The sequence below is a fragment of the Crassostrea angulata genome, chromosome 7, assembly GCF_025612915.1.
Source record: "Crassostrea angulata isolate pt1a10 chromosome 7, ASM2561291v2, whole genome shotgun sequence".
Lineage (NCBI taxonomy): Eukaryota > Metazoa > Mollusca > Bivalvia > Ostreida > Ostreidae > Magallana > Magallana angulata.
Window position 1 is genome coordinate 20,053,214 of NC_069117.1, and position 22,157 is coordinate 20,075,370.

General features: G+C 32.8%; 2 protein-coding genes across 4 annotated transcripts in view; one reads left to right on the forward strand and one right to left on the reverse strand.

Annotated features, from left to right (window-relative positions):
- The window catches only part of LOC128192662 (ankyrin-2-like), a 27,046-nt gene extending 15,238 nt beyond the window's left edge, over nt 1-11,808 (forward strand). For all 3 annotated transcript variants that reach the window (XM_052865532.1, XM_052865531.1, XM_052865529.1), the window contains 13 exons: nt 121-241; nt 454-524; nt 1,104-1,209; nt 1,481-1,555; nt 1,811-2,033; nt 2,440-2,645; nt 3,283-3,425; nt 3,778-3,860; nt 4,080-4,140; nt 5,440-5,522; nt 8,373-8,581; nt 9,043-9,161; nt 9,776-11,808. In XM_052865532.1, coding sequence (XP_052721492.1) covers nt 121-241; nt 454-524; nt 1,104-1,209; nt 1,481-1,555; nt 1,811-2,033; nt 2,440-2,645; nt 3,283-3,425; nt 3,778-3,860; nt 4,080-4,140; nt 5,440-5,522; nt 8,373-8,581; nt 9,043-9,161; nt 9,776-9,923 — 1,648 coding nt within the window. In that variant the 3' untranslated portion in view covers nt 9,924-11,808. The remainder of the gene's footprint in view (nt 1-120; nt 242-453; nt 525-1,103; nt 1,210-1,480; nt 1,556-1,810; nt 2,034-2,439; nt 2,646-3,282; nt 3,426-3,777; nt 3,861-4,079; nt 4,141-5,439; nt 5,523-8,372; nt 8,582-9,042; nt 9,162-9,775) is intronic.
- Nucleotides 11,809-19,879: 8,071 nt separating this feature from the next.
- Nucleotides 19,880-20,802, reverse strand: LOC128155467 (microtubule nucleation factor SSNA1-like). The gene has a single exon (XM_052817173.1). It carries the CDS (start codon nt 20,481-20,483, stop codon nt 19,944-19,946), a length of 540 nt encoding a protein of 179 aa, XP_052673133.1. The 5' UTR covers nt 20,484-20,802; the 3' UTR covers nt 19,880-19,943.
- Nucleotides 20,803-22,157: the final 1,355 nt, after the last annotated feature.

Sequence of the window (22,157 nt, forward strand, 5' to 3'; positions counted from 1 at the left end):
ATTTTTTCTCACAAAATAAGTAAAGTTCATTTTCAGAATTTGATTGTTTAACTTAGTATGTGTATGTATGATGCATGGGCATTGTTAACTATTTCTTATGACAAGTATTTTGTATTGTAGGAAGGGAGCTAACCCAGCAATATCAGACATCGTGAGGTTGTCTCCACTGTACCATGCAGTTTTGAACAACCATGAGGAGGCTGTTAAAGCAATACTAGAGTTTTTCCCCACTACCTACTGGGTAAAATCTGAAATATATAAAGAAATGTAAAAACCAGATATTTGACCTATAAGAAAAATACACTTAGGAACTGATTTTGAAATGATGTAAAATATTCTGATATTGGTGATTTATATTTCAATATGCTTCATAAAGTTGGAAATGATGTTTGAATGAAAGAAAGTCCACTTGTTTGGATTTGATAAAAACATATCTTCATGTTATAATTACAGGGCTTGTTTGAAGCCATGAAGATGAGTAAGAAGACGCACATTTACAGCCTGATCAAACAAGCCTGGCAAAGGTGAGTTAGAATTCATCTGTATAATGTATATCATCAGTATCAATGACAGAGCAATTCAGCCTAGAAAATGTTGCTTTTGTTTTAATCTATCAAAACATTGTGATTAAATTCTTCTTATACATGTATTAAGAGTCTACACTTCCTCTTGGCTGTATCACAGATCTTGTCACAGATCATTAAAACTATAAACCAGATTGGCAGTTTAGAATGTAATGTATTAAAATTGTTTGGAACCATGTAGGTGGCCATTTCCTGTATACTCAACCATAAAGAACCTTTTATCGCTACAGTGTTTAAGTAAATAAAAAGCAAGTAAAAAATAGAAGAGTTGGATTAGTACTAAACGTGTTGAATTTTTCTGCAGTGTTTTTTTTTTCAATCTGTATAAGTTGTCTGAATTGTTGATGCATATCAGTGAGAAGGTAGTAAATTAATCAGCTGTTTTAATTGCGGTATGATAAAGTTTTCTATCCTTAATTGTACAAAAACTACAAGGCCAATATTTGCTCAATAAAAAACAGATTTCCTAACCATCTTTCTTTGACTTTAATTCTTGCTTCCATTTTATACTTTGTGTAGGAGACAGGATGAGATAGTAAGCCCAGGATTGTTTGAGTCCTGTATGTCAGGGAAGGCTGACCAGCTGTACTGCATGTTAGAGGAAGGAGATGTTGTAGACCCAAAGGTAAGCTCATGTATTATCGATTCTTCCAGGTTGGCTATAACTTGATTGAATAATAATTCAAATTTATTTGTGCTTACTGGGTACTTACCCTAATATATGAACTTATGAAGAGATTGAAAATTTTATTTGATTAATTCAATCAATTTATAGCCAGACTGCCTAAAAAAAAAGAAGTCTCACTTTGCTTTTTAAACTTTCCCATGTAATTCATTAAATACATGCAGTATATTTGTACTTTATAATATACTCATTACATATATTTCAACTCTAGAGTGGTGTTGGCAACTGGCCATTGTTCTTAGCTGTAGAAAATGGACATTTAGAGATTGTCAGATTACTATGTCAGGTAAATACATTTGTTTGTGAACTACATATAAAATTGTTCCTACATGAAAAAGCAATTATCACTATGAACTTTCATTCATTTGTACAATTTAATACAAAATTACCTGCTAACGATCATTCAATCATTTTTAAAGGTTTTTTCAAAAAATTCTATTTGAATTAATAAGTGATCTTTTATCTATCAGTTAATTGGTTATCAGGTGATGTTACTTTATGTAGTCTGGGGTATAAATACCATGTTTGTTTGCTGATTCAGAAAGGAGCAGATATACGGAAGCGTTACACCCCCACTGGATCCACCCTCCTACACACCGCAGCGCAGATGGGGCGGGGGGAGGTGATGGACTACCTGCTGGGGCTGTGTCGACCCCTGAAGAAGAGCGAGGAGGAGTACAAGTTAGGGTACTTCCATCGGGGACTGGACATCAATGCTGTCAATAAAGAAAACAAAACAGCCCTCCAAGTGGCTGCGGAAAAAGGTGAGGAGCTTTATAATTAAAACACTATGGTCGTAAATCCCTGTACCATGGGTAAATCTCTGGACAGAATGTTGGGATTTTGAATTGAACAAAATTGTTTGAAATGTTGCAAGACCGAAGAATTTACAAACATAAACACACAATAAAATTTTTATACAAATTCAAAATTGACTCTGTTGTTAGTTTTTGAACTTGAGGTCAGAATCAGAGGAATGTTTTGTATGAGGGGGCTTAAAAATATTCAAAAGTGTGAAATGATGAGATGTATTTTTCATTGTTTTCGAATCTTTTGAATAACGGATGATGCAAATTTAAAACTACCAATTATTTAATCTTTGTTAAATAAAAATAAATGTTACTAGTAAATACTTGAGGGAAAGGTTAGAATTGTTTAACTTATTTACAGGTTACCTGAAGATTGTGAAATCTCTGCTGCTTCACGGAGCTACTACCTCACTGCTGGACTCTAATGGTGCCCTCTTCTGCCTCCCAGAATTTGGAGGAGTCTGGCAAGAAATCAGTGACCACAGACAAAGGCATTCCAACCATATCTTTAACTTCATCACTCTGGATTCCAAAAAGAACTTTGCAGCTCTCATGAAAATATGGCTGGTGAGTTTATTGCCTGAGTTATAAGTTTTACTTACGGAATGAATTCAATATTTATTTGTTTTTTACGATATAAAATGGTTTGGGCAGTTCACGCTTTATAAACCGCAAAGCAGTTTATATAAAAGCGTAAACTGTTTCAAACCATTTTATATCGTATAAAACTAATAAATATTGTATTAATTGCTTATAATTTAATTTTTTTACTCTTCATTGTAGATAAAAACGGTCATTTGACCTTTAAAATGACGTAAAATTGTACAAAATTCAAACATAACGTCAGCTGTATTGATACGTTTCAGACGTTAGTCTTACTATGACGTAGGCAACATTTCTTTATACGATATAAAATAATTTTTTAGCCAATCAGAAAGCACGTTACAACCAGAATTAAGTTATATAGTAATCAGGAGAACATAGGCTATACATGTAGTATTTTATTTTAGTCAGAATGTGTAAGGAAGTTGATACAAATATAAATAATAAAAGATTGCGTTTTTTAAGAAAAATCAAAAACCTCACAAATGCTGATTATAATGCTGAATAATTTGATGTGTTTGTTATTAGACAAAATTTCAGTACTATTGATTTTATGGAATATCAATCGTTTCATGTATAATCTAATCTATTTCTCTGACAGCCTGGGTTTGATCACAATCTGCGAGACAAGGCGGGAAACACCCCTCTGATGGTGGCTTGTCAGGTGGGCGTGTCTGAAATCATCTCCTTCCTGTTGCAGTCAGCTGTCTACCCACAATCCCTGTACGAGGATGATGATGCCATGTAGGAAACAAACATGATTATGAATAACTGTGTATTTATTGAGTTTGGCGACATTAATGAAAACACATATAATAAACTAAATAAAGTATTACTCAAATTTGAATTTTGAAATTAAAAAAATCATTTGTATTTTGAAATTTTAATGTGATCGAAATTTTTTTATGATTTTTTTCCAAATGGAAATAAAATATTTTTTTTGTCTTCTGTATTAAAGTATATGCATGGACGTGGTTTACTTAACACAATCAATTTATCATTCATTGTTATTTATTTCTAAAAAAAAATCCTTTTCTAGTTACTGGTTTATTGTAATTTGTAATAAGTTTCTGATTTTCTGCTTCTCTAACAATAGCTCCACTTATGATGACAATGACTCGGGGGTCCAAGACACAGTGCTAACCCCACCCACCAAACAGTATGGCTCCTACATAGATGGTAAACACCCCACCCCACCCTTAATACATTTTGTTCCACATTAATTCAAAGATCATATATTCATCAACATGTATTTCACAAATGATGCTGATAGCTTAAAGATTGTCAGTTACAATTATCTTTACTGATTCAACGAGTTTTACCAATTAACAAAAATTTGTATGTACGGTAAAAGTATTGTTATTTGTGATCTCATTCTTGATGCATCTTTCTTTACAGATGATTTACTCAGGAGCTTTGAGTTCTCACGTGATTATGGTAAAGAATCTTTTGCCATCAGGTAAATATGATTGTAAAAAACATTGATATTACACCGTAACATACATCTGTGAATATAATTCTGTGTTCAATCTTCAGACTTTGGCAAATTTAATCCATGTGCTCCATGAAATAGGTTAAACTTTTTGGACAGATTAAAAAAAAAATTAGTTTCCCGGTAAGTAGATTGTACGCAATTTGTTACATTTTAACAATCTGCTTTGATTAACTGTTGAAAGGGGAATAACCTTGTCAATGCAAAACTTTTTATACAGTAGTAGACATGAAGTTTTTGTTGCCTAGGTAGGTAATCAGTGCATTGTTAATGATTCTACTTCTGCAACAGGCTTTCAATATATATTACAATTTTAACTTTTGACCTAAAAAATTTTAGTAAAGTACATGCATTTCTGACATCTGATAACTTTTTATTGCTAGCATCCAGTGCTTACATCTTCTACAATAAAGCAATTTGTTTCTGATTTTTGATCATACAAATATTGGTACTGTAGATTCCTATTTTAAGCGAGTACTTAATTCTGCAATTCAACCATTTTGCATCAAATCATGAAAATATAAAATTGCGAACGCCAAATTTTTATCATACTTTCATTTAGTTTACATCTGACCGAAAAATAATAGCAAGATTATAAAATCCGCAAGATATGCTTCTCGCAATTTTACGCAAATATTTCGACTTGGATTGCGTCGTGTGCCTTTGCACGTTGCGTTCCTCATCCTGACCTGCATCGTCATCAACCTGATCGACAATGTCCAAACTGTCGGACTCTCGCATGTACGACGTCCCCGGCTCATTAGCCATGTTAAAAAATACAGGTTTAGCGATAAATCAATGTTATCTGAGTTTAGGAACTGCTTATTTCTTCACACCACATGGCATGAAGAACTTCAAGAAGCAAAATGGCGCCCTGTAGCAGTGACGTCACTGATAACAGGTCCAGCGCATCATGATCAACACGTGTTGAACGTAGTTTTATGTGCTAAAAAAAAACTCCCACATGGGAAAATCAAATAGAACATATGTTCTACAATAGCAATGTTGCTATGATAACTCACCGGTAACGTTACCAGTGAAAATTCATTAGAAAAATCCAAAAAGAAAAGACATAAAATACCCGCGTCTGAACTATTGAAAGACACAAACTTCTATGATTACGTGACCTTGAACTTCATCTCATTTGAGACTGAGGCTCTCAATGGGGAAAAATTAAGAATCTACATTATCCTATGTCATATTTGAATCTGCTTTACTTCTTATTCAAAATTAATGTGGACTGCTTTTCTTTTTCTTCTATTTCAGGTCAGAACAAAAGAACTCATCAAGTCGACTTGAAACATTGTTAAATGATGTAGATAAACCAAAGGGACTCTGTATTTTTCATGGTTGGTAATTTTTATTTTCAAGTAATTAATAGGAGCTACACATGCAGAAGTCTATATGATTAATTTAAAAGGCCTTCTTTAATGCTCTTTGATAATGCCAAACATAGAGACTTGCAAACCCTGCAAAATCACGACCAGAATATGTTTGGTAACAGGACTATAATACAGCAGTGCAGTCTGTAAATGTAAACAGTGTTCACTCATCTTATCTAAATTATATCATTAAACAATATCTACTGGTAATTCAGTATTGAACAGTGACTTATTGAAACTAAGTTATGTTTGGTAACATTTAAGAAAGGTCTGGAGCAGATGTTCATTCAGCTTTTTAAAATAATTTATAATGAAAATTTGACCCAAAGTTAATATTGATAAAAAACATTGAAACTTGTATTAATTAAGTTTCAGTAAGTGTAAGAGGAAGAGAATTTCTTTAGTTACATGTATTATATGTCAAACAGTACAAACAGTACAATCAAAATAAATGTTAGCTTAATTTTGGTAATAATAAAGAGTTTAGTCACTGCTTAAATTCTAAAAATTCATAATTTAACTGATTATTCTGTCTATAGTATACAGGTTATGATGATGTTTTAGATTGACTTTAAAGTTATGTCTGTGCTGTATCTCTTTGTTATATTGTATTATATTTATGTTTGTAGATGGACTTGTGAGTCACGTCTGTGCTGTGTCTATTTGTTATATTGTATTATATTTATTGTAGATGGACTTGTGAGTCACGTCTGTGCTGTATCTATTTGTTATATTGTAATATATGTATGTTTGTAGATGGACTTGTGAGTCACGTCTGTGCTGTGTCTATTTGTTATATTGTATTATATTTATTGTAGATGGACTTGTGAGTCACGTCTGTGCTGTATCTATTTGTTATATTGTATTATATTTATTGTAGATGGACTTGTTAGTCACGTCTGTGCTGTATCTATTTGTTATATTGTATTATATTTATGTTTGTAGATGGACTTGTGAGTCACGTCTGTGCTGTATCTATTTGTTATATTGTATTATATTTATTGTAGATGGACTTGTGAGTCACGTCTGTGCTGTATCTATTTGTTTTATTGTATTATATGTATGTTTGTAGATGGACTTGTGAGTCACGTCTGTGCTGTATCTATTTGTTATATTGTATTATATTTATTGTAGATGGACTTGTGAGTCACGTCTGTGCTGTATCTATTTGTTATATTGTCTTATATTTTTTGTAGATGGACTTGTGAGTCACGTCTGTGCTGTATCTATTTGTTTTATTGTATTATATGTATGTTTGTAGATGGACTTGTGAGTCACGTCTGTGCTGTATCTATTTGTTATATTGTATTATATTTATTGTAGATGGACTTGTGAGTCACGTCTGTGCTGTATCTATTTGTTATATTGTATTATATTTATTGTAGATGGACTTGTGAGTCACGTCTGTGCTGTATCTATTTGTTATATTGTATTATATTTATTGTAGATGGACTTGTTAGTCACGTCTGTGCTGTATCTATTTGTTTTATTGTATTATATTTATTGTAGATGGACTTGTGAGTCACGACTGTGCTGTATCTATTTGTTTTATTGTATTATATTTATTGAAGATGGACTTGTGAGTCACGTCTGTGCTGTATCTATTTGTTATATTGTATTACATTTATTGTAGATGGACTTGTGAGTCACGTCTGTGCTGTATCTATTTGTTATATTGTATTATATTTATTGTAGATGGACTTGTGAGTCACGTCTGTGCTGTATCTATTTGTTATATTGTATTATATTTATTGTAGATGGACTTGTGAGTCACGACTGTGCTGTATCTATTTGTTTTATTGTATTATATTTATTGAAGATGGACTTGTGAGTCACGTCTGTGCTGTATCTATTTGTTATATTGTATTACATTTATTGTAGATGGACTTGTGAGTCACGTCTGTGCTGTATCTATTTGTTATATTGTATTATATTTATTGTAGATGGACTTGTGAGTCACGTCTGTGCTGTATCTATTTGTTATATTGTATTATATTTATTGTAGATGGACTTGTGAGTCACGTCTGTGCTGTATCTATTTGTTATATTGAATTATATGTATTGTAGATGAACTTGTGAGTCACGTCTGTGCTGTATCTATTTGTTATATTGTATTATATTTATGTTTGTAGATGGACTTGTGAGTCACGTCTGTGCTGTATCTATTTGTTATATTGTATTATATTTATTGTAGATGGACTTGTGAGTCACGTCTGTGCTGTATCTATTTGTTATATTGAATTATATGTATTGTAGATGGACTTGTGAGTCACGTCTGTGCTGTATCTATTTGTTATATTGTATTATATTTATGTTTGTAGATGGACTTGTGAGTCACGTCTGTGCTGTATCTATTTGTTATATTGTATTACGTTTATTGTAGATGGACTTGTGAGTCACGTCTGTGCTGTATCTATTTGTTATATTGTATTACGTTTATTGTAGATGGACTTGTGAGTCACGTCTGTGCTGTATCTATTTGTTATATTGTATTACGTTTATTGTAGATGGACTTGAGAGTCACGTCTGTGCTGTATCTATTTGTTATATTGTATTACGTTTATTGTAGATGGACTTGTGAGTCACGTCTGTGCTGTATCTATTTGTTATATTGTATTACGTTTATTGTAGATGGACTTGTGAGTCACGTCTGTGCTGTATCTATTTGTTATATTGTATTACGTTTATTGTAGATGGACTTGAGAGTCACGTCTGTGCTGTATCTATTTGTTATATTGTATTACGTTTATTGTAGATGGACTTGTGAGTCACGTCTGTGCTTTATCTATTTGTTATATTGTATTACATTTATTGTAGATGGACTTGTGAGTCACGTCTGTGCTGTGAATCCAAACAATGGTTGTACTGCTCTCCATATGACTATTGACAAGGGGGATAACCCTAAGATTGTCTCCCTTTTGTTGGATGCCGATTCAAGTTGTGTGAACATGCAGGACAATAAGGGACTAACTCCTCTACATTACGCCAGTAGACAGAAACGGAAGAAATGTGTAGAGCTGCTTCTGGTAAGTTTTATATTAGTTATGAAAGATTAAGGTTAATAATTCATCCTTAATAAACACCAAAGACAACATCACAAAGCCAGTTCATATAACCATTGTAAAGTCTTGTGTATGGTACGCACATATTCGAATATCTTATCAACACTTTCAAACTGGTGAGTTTACAAAAATCTTGATTGAAAATTTCTTTATGTTTTGGATGTGTACTATACATAACTTTGGGGGATGTGTATTATACATGAGACAGTTAATTAAAGATAAGTCATTAGTTAAAGTCTTATCAGTATAACATGACACATGTGGGTAATGATAGATTTTTCAAATGAAGTAGTTTGTACAAGAAACCTTTGGTCCTTTTATTACACTCCAAAAAGTACAAAGATATTTCTGTTTTACTTCTGAGTGAGCATCACCCCCAGCAACCTGGCAATTCATTTTCATACAAAACTATTTTAATGTTTTAGAGTGTTGAAGAGATAGATGTAAACATCCTGTCTTTGAATGGCAGCCTGGCAGAAGACTTGACCACCGATAAATCAGTGATCAAACTGATCAACAGTCACAGAAAGGGACAGCCTGTCAGGTGGGGGAGCCAGTGTCTGTGTCTTTGAGAAATTTGAAAAACAACAATTTAGCAAGTGATGCAACTGAGTTAAGAATTCCAACATAGATCAAGTGTCTCAGTTGTTGTAACTTAAGTACTGTGTATTCTGGGGGTTTTTTAGTGTGTCACAAAATTTGCGAAAAGAGTGAAAATGTTTAGCATTTTTAATATGCATCAATCATTTTGTGCAATTTGAAAGCTTCTTATATAAAATAATACAGAATATAATTTCTGTATATTCAATAATTCGCGCTGAAAAAGAGATTGCAAAAAAGCGAAAATTAGATCATTGTGAAAATTACCAGATATACGTGAAAACAATTGAACATAAGAATGAAGAGGGATTATGAAAAATTAAATTTTAGTTGACGATTGGGACATTCAGTTCTCAAATACTAATTGTAATCTGTAGAACATATATTCTTTCTTTTACCCCAGGTGAATGGTACCTGTATCAGTGTACATCTTCACTGATCTTTCCAGGGGATTGTGTGGACTATATGTACATGTTATAATGTGATACACATAAAATGTTCAATTTGAGCAATAATACCTTGTCCTCTTATAGTTACATTATATATTGACAATTTCAGACAGAGGACCGACCCAGAAAGTTGTGGTGCTTCTGTGGTGTCCGATTTTGGTCTCCGCTCCACCCCCAGCACACAGAAGGCATCCACTGTCAATTTTGAGAAAATTCAAGGAAGATTTGAAGCTCTCAAGAGACAGAAAAAGGAGTAGTCCTTGAAGGTGATACTTTCAGCATCTGTGATACTTGAGTTTTATGTTTAAATCAGTTTTGATAAGGCAAGTGTGCAATATATACCAGTAGGACCAGGAGATTAATTGAACATTCCACTTGATATTTCCCATCAAAAGGGTCATTTTAGAATATTCTATCACGTCTTTAAAGACTATTCTTAAAAAAGAGATTATATTGTGTAATTTGTTTGGAATACTGTGTATAGAATACAAATACATATCATCTGTGTGCTTTCTATAACAGTTGCAAATATCAAAACACTGTTAACAAACCAACAGAATTCCTCACAAAGTCCTATTTATGATATTAATTCTATAAATATAGATTTTTTTAATACTCTTGTCATCAAAAGTTTTCAATTGAATATTTCAATTTTAATGTTTTTACTTTTCTGGTCACTATATATCAAGGTTTTTAATATATTATCAAATACCCTGTAATTTTTGGAAATCTACAACAACATTTTTTAAAAAACATATCTTTTAAAAATACAATTTACTGAAAAAAGTGGCATCATAAAAGACTTTAATGCTTGAAAGTTATTCTGAGATTGCATTAAATATTAAAGGCTTTCAATTGGTTTTATATTTTGAACTTTGTTCGACATTATGATGTGTTGCAATGGTGTAAGTAGGTGAGGTATATACCACTTAGTGGGACACTAGTCAGATCAAGAAAACAAATTTAAGATTGATATCATTTATATTATTCAGAGACATCTCCTCAAATACTAGCTCTCACATATAAATATTTATCTCACCCAAGTATTCGCCTCAGTCTAGTTGACAGGTATGCAAATTACACAGACAGTTGAGTAATGTTACACTCTATGTTTAGATGCATATATTATAAAGGATTACACCAAGTGGTAGTGTAAGTCGTAGCATTGATGTAACCTTGATAAACTACTGTACAGGTATATCAAATTGTCCCTGATAAAAGACAGATACATGTATATTATCATGAAACACTGTCTTTCATTTTTTGCATAATTGCCATGAGTAGAGTATTATCAAAATGAAATCAAAATAAATCAGTTCTTAAGCACTTTTCTAAACATACCATCAAAGCTTTTGATGAAATAAGTGGTTTATATATACCGGTACATGTTTATTCATTTTGGGATACAAGCTGTATATGTATACCCATACTAAATGGGAGGTTTGTCTATAGGGTTGTATGATATTGTTGAATACATAATGAGATAATGAAAACTCCTAAAATGATAGTTGAAAACTTTGCAAATGGCTGTTAGAGGTTGGTTTCTTATTAAGATTTATCTGTAAGCTGAATGCTCCAGCAACCGAAACAGTTGCCAAAAGTTTTTTCTACCTAAATTCTATCTAAATACATTGCATATTTGTTAGCTATTTTAAAGTGTTCATTCCGTCAAAGCATAGTAACTTTCAGGGCTGATATATACTTTCGTTTTTATTTTCCACAAATACTACAATTCTTCCTATGACCTGTGTTAAGATCACCTCCATATAGCTATTTACCGCACCACATCTTTTATATGGCATAGTTTGTATATAATTGTTGCAGACAAAGAAAAGGGTCAGTAACTGTAATGAGTGTGATATTGGATATATGCTAAATATAGTTCTGTATGCTTAATTATGTCCCACTTGATTAGCCGAAGGAAAGGAAGTAATCATTGTATATGCAGTTACTTTTATTCTGTTGTTCTTTTATTGTGTTTGTTGAATGGATGGTGTTTGTTACATGTAACCCTATTTAATTTCGATATGTTTTAACTTGTTACGCCATCAGTGAGTATTCAACTGATATTACTTGTTATAGATTTTTTAAATTTTCTATTTGTTGCTGTTATTATATATATCAATAAACTTTCAAAACTATCTTGTTTTGATTCTTTACTCTTTTTTCAGAATTCATGTTTCAGTTTAAGTTTTTCATTTAAGGGCTGGCAATCGCAACCTCTCGGGCCTTTCCGGCAAGTTCGGAAAAACACCTCGAATGTATTAACATCACCGGATGTAAGAATTTTATACAAAATGGAGTCTCTTCCCATTAAAATTAGTATCGGCTAGACAGTCTTGTATGTCGCTTCTGTGTTATATTTTAATGGATATCGTTTACTTTAATGAAGTATAGCTCACATGTGTTGTATTTATATCAAGTTTTATAAAAAGGGGAGTTGTCATGGACGCCTAGTTAATACATTCGAGGTGTTTTTTCCGAGCTTGCGGGAAAGGTCCAAGAAGTTGCGATTGAGGGGCTGGATGGCCGTGACCATTTTTTAGACAATATTAATCTCCTTGAGAAAAAGAGTTCTATATAAAGATAAAGAAAAGTATTCAATTTTTAAGCTAATATTGGAATTTTTCTTTACAAAAAAATAGTTTGGAGGCTGATTTGGGTATTTTTGCAGAAAAACTACAATAGGAGCTCTTTATTTTTTAACCACTTGTAATATGCACCAACTCCAGTTTATTTGCAAAGTTCTGAGAAAATTTACCATCTGGTTCTTTTTAGAGGCCATCTTTAAATAAAGGTACACTTACTGTAGGAATATAAAGGAAATGTCATTTTCTGTACTTCGAAGGGGATTTAAAAAATGCAATGGCGATTTTCATCAAATTGTAGAACGGTATGTGATTAGTAATATCATTTTCTACCTTACATGTAAAAAAATATCAAATTCTATCGTCTGGTTTTTTAGTTGGGACCATCTCAAAATATCAAACAGTGAAAATAGGATGCATGTCTTAAAAAAATCTTCTTAAGAGCCACTGCACCAGAAATGCCAATAATTACAGCAAAGCTTGTATAAATAGTGAAGATTCTAAATTGTTAAAATTGTGACTGCAGGAACAATACTGGGGCCCCAAGAGGGGTTCAAAGTTTAACATAGAAATATATTGGGAAAATGTTTAAAAATCTTAAGAACTACAATGCTCCAATTTGTGATATTACTATACTAGCATCCTTAAGTAATGTAGATTATAAATTAGTAAAATCATGACCCCAAGACCAATACTGAGGCCCCAAGAGGGGTTCTAACGTAGAAATATATAGGAAAAATGGTTAAAAATCTTCTTCTCTTCTTCTCAATGCAGCTCTAATTTGTGAGAATACTATGCAAGCATCCTCAAATGATGTAGATTCTAAATTCTTGAAATTGTGACCCCGAGACCAATACTGAGACCCCAAGAGCTGTTCAAATTTTAACATAGAAATATATAGGCAAAATGTTTAAAACTCTTCTTCTCTAGAACTACAATGCTCCAATGTGTGATACTAGTATTATTATGCAAGCATCCTCAAATAATTTAGCTTGTGTAACAAACTAATACAGGGTCCCAGGAGGTTTTACGTAGAAATAAATTGGTAAAATGTTTTTAAGAAAAACGAATATTAAATGATACAAAGGCAGTGTTGTTCAGGTGAGTGATGTGGCCCATGAGCCTTTTGTTTGAAATTGAAGGCATGTCTAATGGTTATTTATTGACCACTGACCCTCCTTCAAGAGGGCTGAATGCTTGGTTGTGGCCATTTTCAGACCATATTGATCTCCTTTAGAAGAATATGTTTGAAAATACTCCAATTTAATCACTAAAATTTGAATTTTTTTATTATGAGATAATACTTTTATGCTTAAAAAATCAGTTCAAAAAATTGTAAAGTAGGTCTGATGGGTAATTTATAGACAATCCAGTCTCCTTAAGTTCTGTATGATACACTGATTTAGGTACAGAACATTTACTCAGTCTACCTATTAGAACAGCAAGGCTTATGATGAGATGTTTATTTATTACTGCTGTTACTTTTATCCTAACTTGATTAGGTTCTTTCTAGAACACATCACTGAGACTTAACCTTTTCCAATAAATCATTAAATGTAGTATTTACTTATTTATATATTATTTACTTATTATATATATTACCAAATCTGAATGATATTAATGTGTCTTTCATTGTTGCATTTGATGTATGTATCATTAAACTTAAGATTTTAATTGCTCAAAAACCATAATCCTACTTTTGTGACCTGCCTATTCTTGTTCTTTAATACGAGATGAGGTGCATTAATGCTCGCATTTAAAAATGAAAAACATTTCAGTATTTTTGTTGGAGAGGGCTGTTGCCTGTTAATAGATTGTTATTAATAATTCATTTTGCTTTTTTTTTTTTATAATTCTTGATGAAATAAGATGTTCTTATTTTAGCTATACAGCAGTTTCATCAATATTCAAGCCATCAATTTGTGGTGACTTTTGCAAAATGTGCAGTTTCAAGGGGTTATGTAAAGCCCCTGTCACACTGTTACGATTTTGAGCTACGATAGTGTGTACGAATTAAATAATCGCACTTAATTATTCTGGGTTCATCGTACAGATAGTCGTAGTCTCTCTTCCTTCATCTCAGCAAATCGGCAAACGCGGCGATTCTTTTGAGCATGTTCAAAACTATCATGCCCATAGCACGATTTTAAAGTATTCGTAGACTTTCGCACGACACTCGCACTGCACTCGTGCACAAAGTCGCAAAAAATCTTCTACATTCGTAGGAAACTCGCGAAACTTCGTAGTACTTACGATGCTACGACTATCCTACGATCTACCCTGAGAGTTCTACGAGTTCATGCGATTGTTTCTCGATTCTTCCCCGAGTGTCCTCCCAGTGAATGAGAATGTAGTTCGATTTGATGCGAATACAATACGAAAACAGGTGATTAGGCGCAAATGCAATACGAGAACTTTGCGAGTGAACTACGAGTTAGTAGAAAAATACGAGATTATTAGTGTTTCGCAATAGTATTCTTCTTTTTATTACTAAGGACATTGTTCAGTAATTATGTAAGTTTATTACAGAACCTTTTCTTTCGAAATTTTACATATAATTCTAATTTCTTCATTCTAAAAAAATGAATTTTGTACTTCATTGATAATGGTATTCAGGGAATATAAATCAAACATTACTGCTGCCACTTTCATGATTATTTAAACAATTTATGAACTAAAACAATATCATGATCTCCTTGTTCGTTTATAAATACAGCAAATTAATATGAAAACAATTTTACTCACAATTGCAAACATTGTCACAATATGTATTTTTTGGTAATCTTAACTCACAAATTTACTTCTACCTGTGCGTGTTTTCATACATCTTTTGTAATCTTTTTGAATATTAATCTGATTACATTCATCTTATGTTTAAAACTTTCCAGGTAAGTATTTAATGCGAAAATGCAATCACTAATTTGTTTAATAATCATTTTATAAATTAACATACCAGATATATAATCGTAAAAACTCGTATTTATTCGTGGTAATATCGTGTGTCAATCGTACAATTTCATACTCATTCGTAAGAGTATCGTATAAAAATCGTCTTCCATCTTACCTGCTCGTAAGAAGATCTCAAAACGTTTGTTACTTAATCGCCGAAATTTGTACATGAATCGCCACAACACGTCCTGCTATCGCTCAAACATCGTACATAGTCGAGCAGACATCGTAGTCGAGTCGTACTAGATTTGAAAAAAGCACCGTCTGTAGAATAATCGCAAGACTGACCTGGCGAATACTGGCGATTTTTAACTTTTAGAAATTCGTAGGCAATCGTAGTATAAATCGTGACAGTGTGACATGGGCTTTATTACTTTCCAATCTATCATATTTCTGTACTTTGTTGAATATTTAATTAAAATTATCAGCTAAACAAAATCCTGTAGATCTATAAGAGAGGTTGTTATTGCTATTGGAATGAGGATTTGTTGATTCTTTCATCTTCTTAAGCCTTGTTGAAGATTTTTTAAATCATTGCTTAATTTTAATTGGGCCAGACTTCAATTTGGTAGACATGAGAGTCTTTTTGTTAAAATTATGCTCAGGCCTTCTTAGAATTCAAAACAGTTTGTTTATCATATGACATTTTCATATATCATAAAATGTGTTAATTAATGAGCATTGACCCTCGCTGATGACATTGGGGATCCACAAATGAATGCACTGTATGAGAGAATGAGACCGGCCAGAAAAATAATAGATAGAAGGGGGGTTGATTCTTCCATCTTTTTTCAAGTGTTTTTTAAGTTTTTAATGATCATTGCTGAGTTAAGGACCAAATTTCAATTTCTTAGACCAGAACATCTTTCAAAATTATGATCCGGTACTCTTACAATTCAAAACATTTTGTTTGATAAATAACATTGTTAAAAACATCTTAATATGATAACAAGTGTTTACTGGAGAATGACTGTGATAATTAATGGGCGTTGACTTTACAATGATGAGAGCATTGATTTAAATGTAAGTACATGTATCTTATCAAACTTCAATGCACTGTAGTAAAATACAACGCAGGTTAGGTGTCGTACTCAACATTGTCAACGCTTCTACTGAATAATGGGATTAGTCAAAGCATTGCCCACCGAGTCATCTCTCTCCATGAGTCAACATTACATCAGCATAAACATTTCATATTTGAACAGCGTCAAATACCTGTTTGTACAAAAAGAGCGAAGGGAGAAAGGTTTTGAAACTAAACAAACACTTTTTTCTGTTTTTCATTTCAAATTTCTAATACATCGTTATACAAGAACCAAGCTATCAAAAGACTAAATCCAAAATTGTATAGTGTTAGGGTGAAAGACTTTTAACATTTTAAATTGGTTGTGCGATTAGCCAAGGGTTAGATGGGCATTATCATGACGTAGGTAATATACCTGAAAAATTTTTGAAAAGGGGTAAAATCAAAGAGTAATGTCATGAAACGAAATTCCGTATGAAGACATTTATTGCCTTAAGTCCTTGGCAATCACAGATTCAATGCGCAAGCAGAAAATAAATCAAAGTACTTAAAGTACTGGAAAGCGCTAAGCCGGGAAGAAAGTGTTAAATCATAGACAGTCTCTTCTGCGGTATATTTTAGGGTATATCATTAAATTTAATGAAGTCTTTAGCTCACATCTTATCATACGTAAAAAGTAGCGTGTTCCAACATAATTTAATTTAATTTAAAGGGTGTTGTCATGGACGCCGAAAAATGATTTCCGATTTTTCCTTCGAATTTGGGCCATTTCCACCTGCGACAAGGGATAATCTTTTATGCAATGAAAAAGCATGTGTAAGGTGTCTGACGATCCAAGTTTTGTAATAATGTAAGATCATTTGAATTTTTTTTGCATGTTTTTTTTTTAAGGGAAAGAAGGTTGAAAAGTTCTTGACTTATGGTCTTGTGCTTTTTAAGCTCACGTGTAACTTCGACGTAACAAACTCTCACGCCTTAATGAGTGCACATGTGTTTTTGCTAAATTATTCCACAATTCACAAATAAATGCATTTTTTCCCCAAAAATTATAATTGGAAAGAAATCATCATCATGAATGTGATATCTTTAGGAGCACCCATATCCGATATATAATAGTAATATTCATTAATTGAATTTATTCCCAATTTAATACTGATAGAACAAATGTATTTGCATGCAGGATAACTTGAAGAAATGTTTTCCGTACTGCATAGTTATGAGTTCTCCCGAGTACGACTTCTCCAGGGTACGACTTCTCTAGCATCCGCCAGTAGGTGGCGGTATTTCGGAAATGCAAAATCGAAAGTGGAAGTAGGATCAGAAATCTGGCGACAAAAAAGCGCTGCAGCTATGCTTAGCGCTTTAAAAAGGCAATGGCCACACGCTCACGAAACTACATTTCTTAGTACTGTAATAAATACAAAATATTTTCCATATACTTTTAAAGGACCTAATTGGAAATTAGTTTTCGAGTTTTCATGGGTTATCCTGGTACCATATTTATTATTAAAATAGTATGTCTTTCAAATTATTACCATTATTGATGCGTTCAATGTACAATATGTATGTTAAATGTCTATATGTCTAAATCTATCTTTAAACTTGTATCAGTATATCATATGTATTTGATACGCAATGAAAAAATAGACTGTATTCTTTCGCACTGTCACTCTCTTACAGATACATAATCATTTTTTTTAGTAGTTTGCAATCATTCAACCAATAAATACAATTCTGGGGTTATTAGATACTAGTTATTCATAATATGACTGTTACTACAATGAAAATAAATCTTAACCAACTTAAATAAGACTGAGTTTCCAAACCTAAATAGCCTTGACCTGAGACCGCGGGGCAAAGGTTGGACTAGTAATTAAACGGATTTTTGTTTTCCTGTATACCTCCAGATTTTGTCAATGGGATTTCAGGCGGACATGAACTTTAACCGTAATTTATGTTGAAGCCAAATTTTTTGCTTCGAGCATACAATAGAAGATTTTGTTATACTTTCATGTTAAATACTGAAATCTGATTGGTTAAGACGCAGTTAATAATATTTACTATTACCCTCAGCGTTAGCAACGCACTTGGCAACGGGTAACATTAAAAAAATGTTACATGCGCGAAAATTATGCGCATACGGTTCGCTGTAGAATTCACGTTATTCCTATATAAAAGCAGTAAAATTTTCTTAAAAATTTTAAAAAAGACATTCAGTATAACAAAATAAATAGTGCCTGTTTGGGAGGATAACAGTTGAAATTGACACCCCTCGAAAACCATTGTCAACCTCCATTTCGCGTTGGTTGACAATGGTTTTCTCGGGGTGTCAATTTCAACTGTTACCCTCCCAAACAGGCACTATTTATATAATAGTCCTCGCTATTCTTTGAAACTCGATAAAGAATATAGAATATAACACTGGTAAATAACATATACATTGTAGATGCTTCTTTTTTTTACAATTCTATTTGAGAGGGCTTGATGGTCGTGGTCATATTTAGACTATATAAATTTCCTTTAAAAGAAGAGCTTTATACAAAGAAATAGAAAAACATTCATATTTCAAAGTTAAAATAAATTGATTTTTTTCTTTACAAAGTAACAGTTAATAGCTAAACACGCCATTATTTTTAAAAAAAATAGGTAGATCTGATATGTAATTTCTTGACCACCTAGCCTCCTTAACGAGATTAAGAGATTAAGAGTAAATGAAATCATATCTTCATCCCTAGGACTGACATCTTTTATCCCTTCCATGAGCTGACATTATATATATATATCTCCAATTAGAATTAGAATTCTTCTTGCATTAAAGCCTTTATTAAAAAAAATCTGAATCCGCTCCTAATAGCATATATATCTCTCATCTGAATTCGTGACATATCTTTACTAAGATTGTGATCACAAATTTAAATAGTCAATGTCTCGGAGTCATGCATATATGTGTGTGTGTATGACTGTTAATATTTAAGGGACCCATTGGTGATTAAATTATTCTGTACCAGGGCCGAATAAACTGACTGATTTATGTGGACTGTTCATTTACTCAAGTCACACTAACAGGAAAAGAACGCAACATTGATTTCGCTAATGTTTGAATTAGACTTCAACTTGTATGCTTACACACTTGATTCGGAAATCATGTATTTGAATCGACACTCGAGTCCTAGATTTCTTGACTTCGATGATTTTGCGATGCAAACCAAGTAGGAAAAACGGTGACAACTGTTTCTGAAATTCATGGCAATTTATGTTGTATAATGTTTTAATTAAATTAAATATTGTTTGTTGTTAATTTTTACAACAAAACGTACTCTAAGAGAGTAAATGGTTTTTAGTTTTATTTTCATATTTGAAACTCAAATTTGCAACCAATTTTGTAACATATATAGGCAATGTCTATAAAAATTGATAATGGAAATAAATGCCTTTTATTACGCAGTACAATAGCATTACATACGTGAATTTATAAACCAGAGAATGGGATGATGTTTTGTATAACGACACCGGGATTGATTTGTCAGGTGCATGCATTATTGATGTGCGGACCGTTTCTCAAGGTATCTGTACATGCATACTTGCGCACACACACACACGCACACACCTGTTAATGCGAAAAGAAGAAAAAAATCAGACATAAACTTGCTGATTCATATAACCGTGAATTTTATTAAATATAGATAAATAAATAAATGTATCTTAGTTCTGTCTGTTCACTGTATCATAGACTCGGCCCTGGATTCCTGGAGGCTGTAGTCGGTCCGGGATTCCCGCCTTGAATCTCTTCGTCCGTCTGCTCGTGTCTCCGCTCGCGTGCTGACGCTCATCCGTGAAGATCGCGGGGCTTGGCGCGAGGACAGCGACGCCGCTTCGCTCTCCTCCAGAATCACGCTGGGAGCCACGGTGTTGACGGCGCGCCTGACGTTCGCTAGAAGCGTCTGCTGGCCGTACAGGAGTTTGTTGAAAGCTTCCTCGTACTCTCTGAGCAGTTCATCACACTCTGTCTGTTGCTTCATCTTTTTACATAAACTCTCGTTCACTCTCGCGAGTTGACCAGTCAGATGAGTAACGTCATACTCCAGTTTATGCTGTTCCTCAGAAAGCGTTAAAATATCCCTGTGAACCTCGTCTCTTTTTAATTTCATATCGTCGATACATTTTAGTAATTCCACATTATATCTCTGAAGAAAAGCATCTTCTTTTCGAGGTTGAACTGCCTTTTCACTTTTCTTTCTTCTGGACGATGTAGCCATCTTCAAAAAAACTGGAATAACGATTTATCCTTCCCAATAAATAAGATCCACGAAATATACGCACTATAAACACCGTTATCGCAGAATGGTCGCCTTAGCATCTGTCTGGAAGTTACCCATTGTGGTTATTGATGCATTGTGCTTTTGAACATCTCTTATCTACACCATGTTTAAGGTTCAGTTCTTATCACCGTATATAACAATTTAAGTTGACAAACTAAACACCCTCAGAGACGGAAAGATACAATCTCCATTCAGCTCCTTAAACCCCCCTTTTCAAGTTGCTTGGGACGGTTAAAAGCTACAGGTCTCAAGCACCAAACAAACAAATCCATTGTGATTGCTTTATTAAGGAACGTTGATTTTTTCAGCACTGGGTTTTAATTGTATCCTCCTCGGCACTCTAGATCAAATATTTGAACAACTTCTGTACAATCGTCAAAATATGAGTATTTGTTCTATATATCCAGGTGTCAACGTAATTGAAATTTTAGAGCTTACTTTTATACGTGTGTGTTCTCTCGGGAAGAGAGAGAGAGAGAGAGAGAGAGAGAGAGAGAGAGAGAGAGAGAGAGAGAGAGAGAGAGAGAGAGAGAGAGAGAGAGAGAGAGAGAGACAGACAGACAGAGAGACAGAGAGAGAGACAGAGAGAGAGAGAGAGGGATTTTTATTATATTACATGTACTAGTGGAGCCTTAAAGTTTTATTCGAATTAAATCTTTTTCTTCTTTACGTTAAAAGATTAAAAATAATATTGACAGATATTTTTAATTTTATCTTGAGATACGTTAGAAGCAGTTATCAAAATTGATTTATAGCTCTGATTAGAATACACTGCTAATCCAGGTGGTACTAAAATAGAAGAAAACGGTGACAGCCGCTTTTATGAGTCTACGTACTTCTAATACTCCAAATGTTTTATCGATTTTAAATGAAATCTTGTGTATAAAAACATCGCAATAAATTGTCATTAGTGGGGACTCGAATTTTGTTAGTTTGTAATAAAAAAAATCACTTTTAAAGCCCAGAATATATACTTCCTTGTACTTTTGGTTAATGACATTCATTCTTTATATGCACAAGAGAAACATCTTTTGGCATAGGTTGTTACACATAATTAAGATACAATATTGCAGTAATGGTATGGTTTATGTACATATATAAAGTACATTGACAATGTAAATTTATATGATAATTTTTTACTAACAGGTGAAAGATAACAACAAAAACCAAAAACAGAGATTTTTTCTTAATTATCATGATTTTTAAAAGCTTAGTGGAGATACTGTCTTAGATTATACAGTTCTTTAAAGTTTTCCGCACTTAAAAATTGTATAGATTTGTATGTTATACAGAAGGGTTTTTTGTCAATAATACTTCTTTATATATTATACTGTCGACATATCAAAACAAAATGGAATTCATCTTCAATAATGGTTGTACTAGTATTAGAAACGGAGATCTAGATCGCTGTTCACCCGTTATGACCATAACGATGATCAATTTTAAGAATTACCTTTAGACTGTATTGGTATGACTTGGCTTAAATTTTCATTTATTATGTATTAAATTATCTTGGCATGAATTTTTTCATCAATATTTATGAGTAAGATTCGTCTGATATCACAAGTTTGTAAATAAACAAAGTAATATTTTGAATACACCACAGATTTT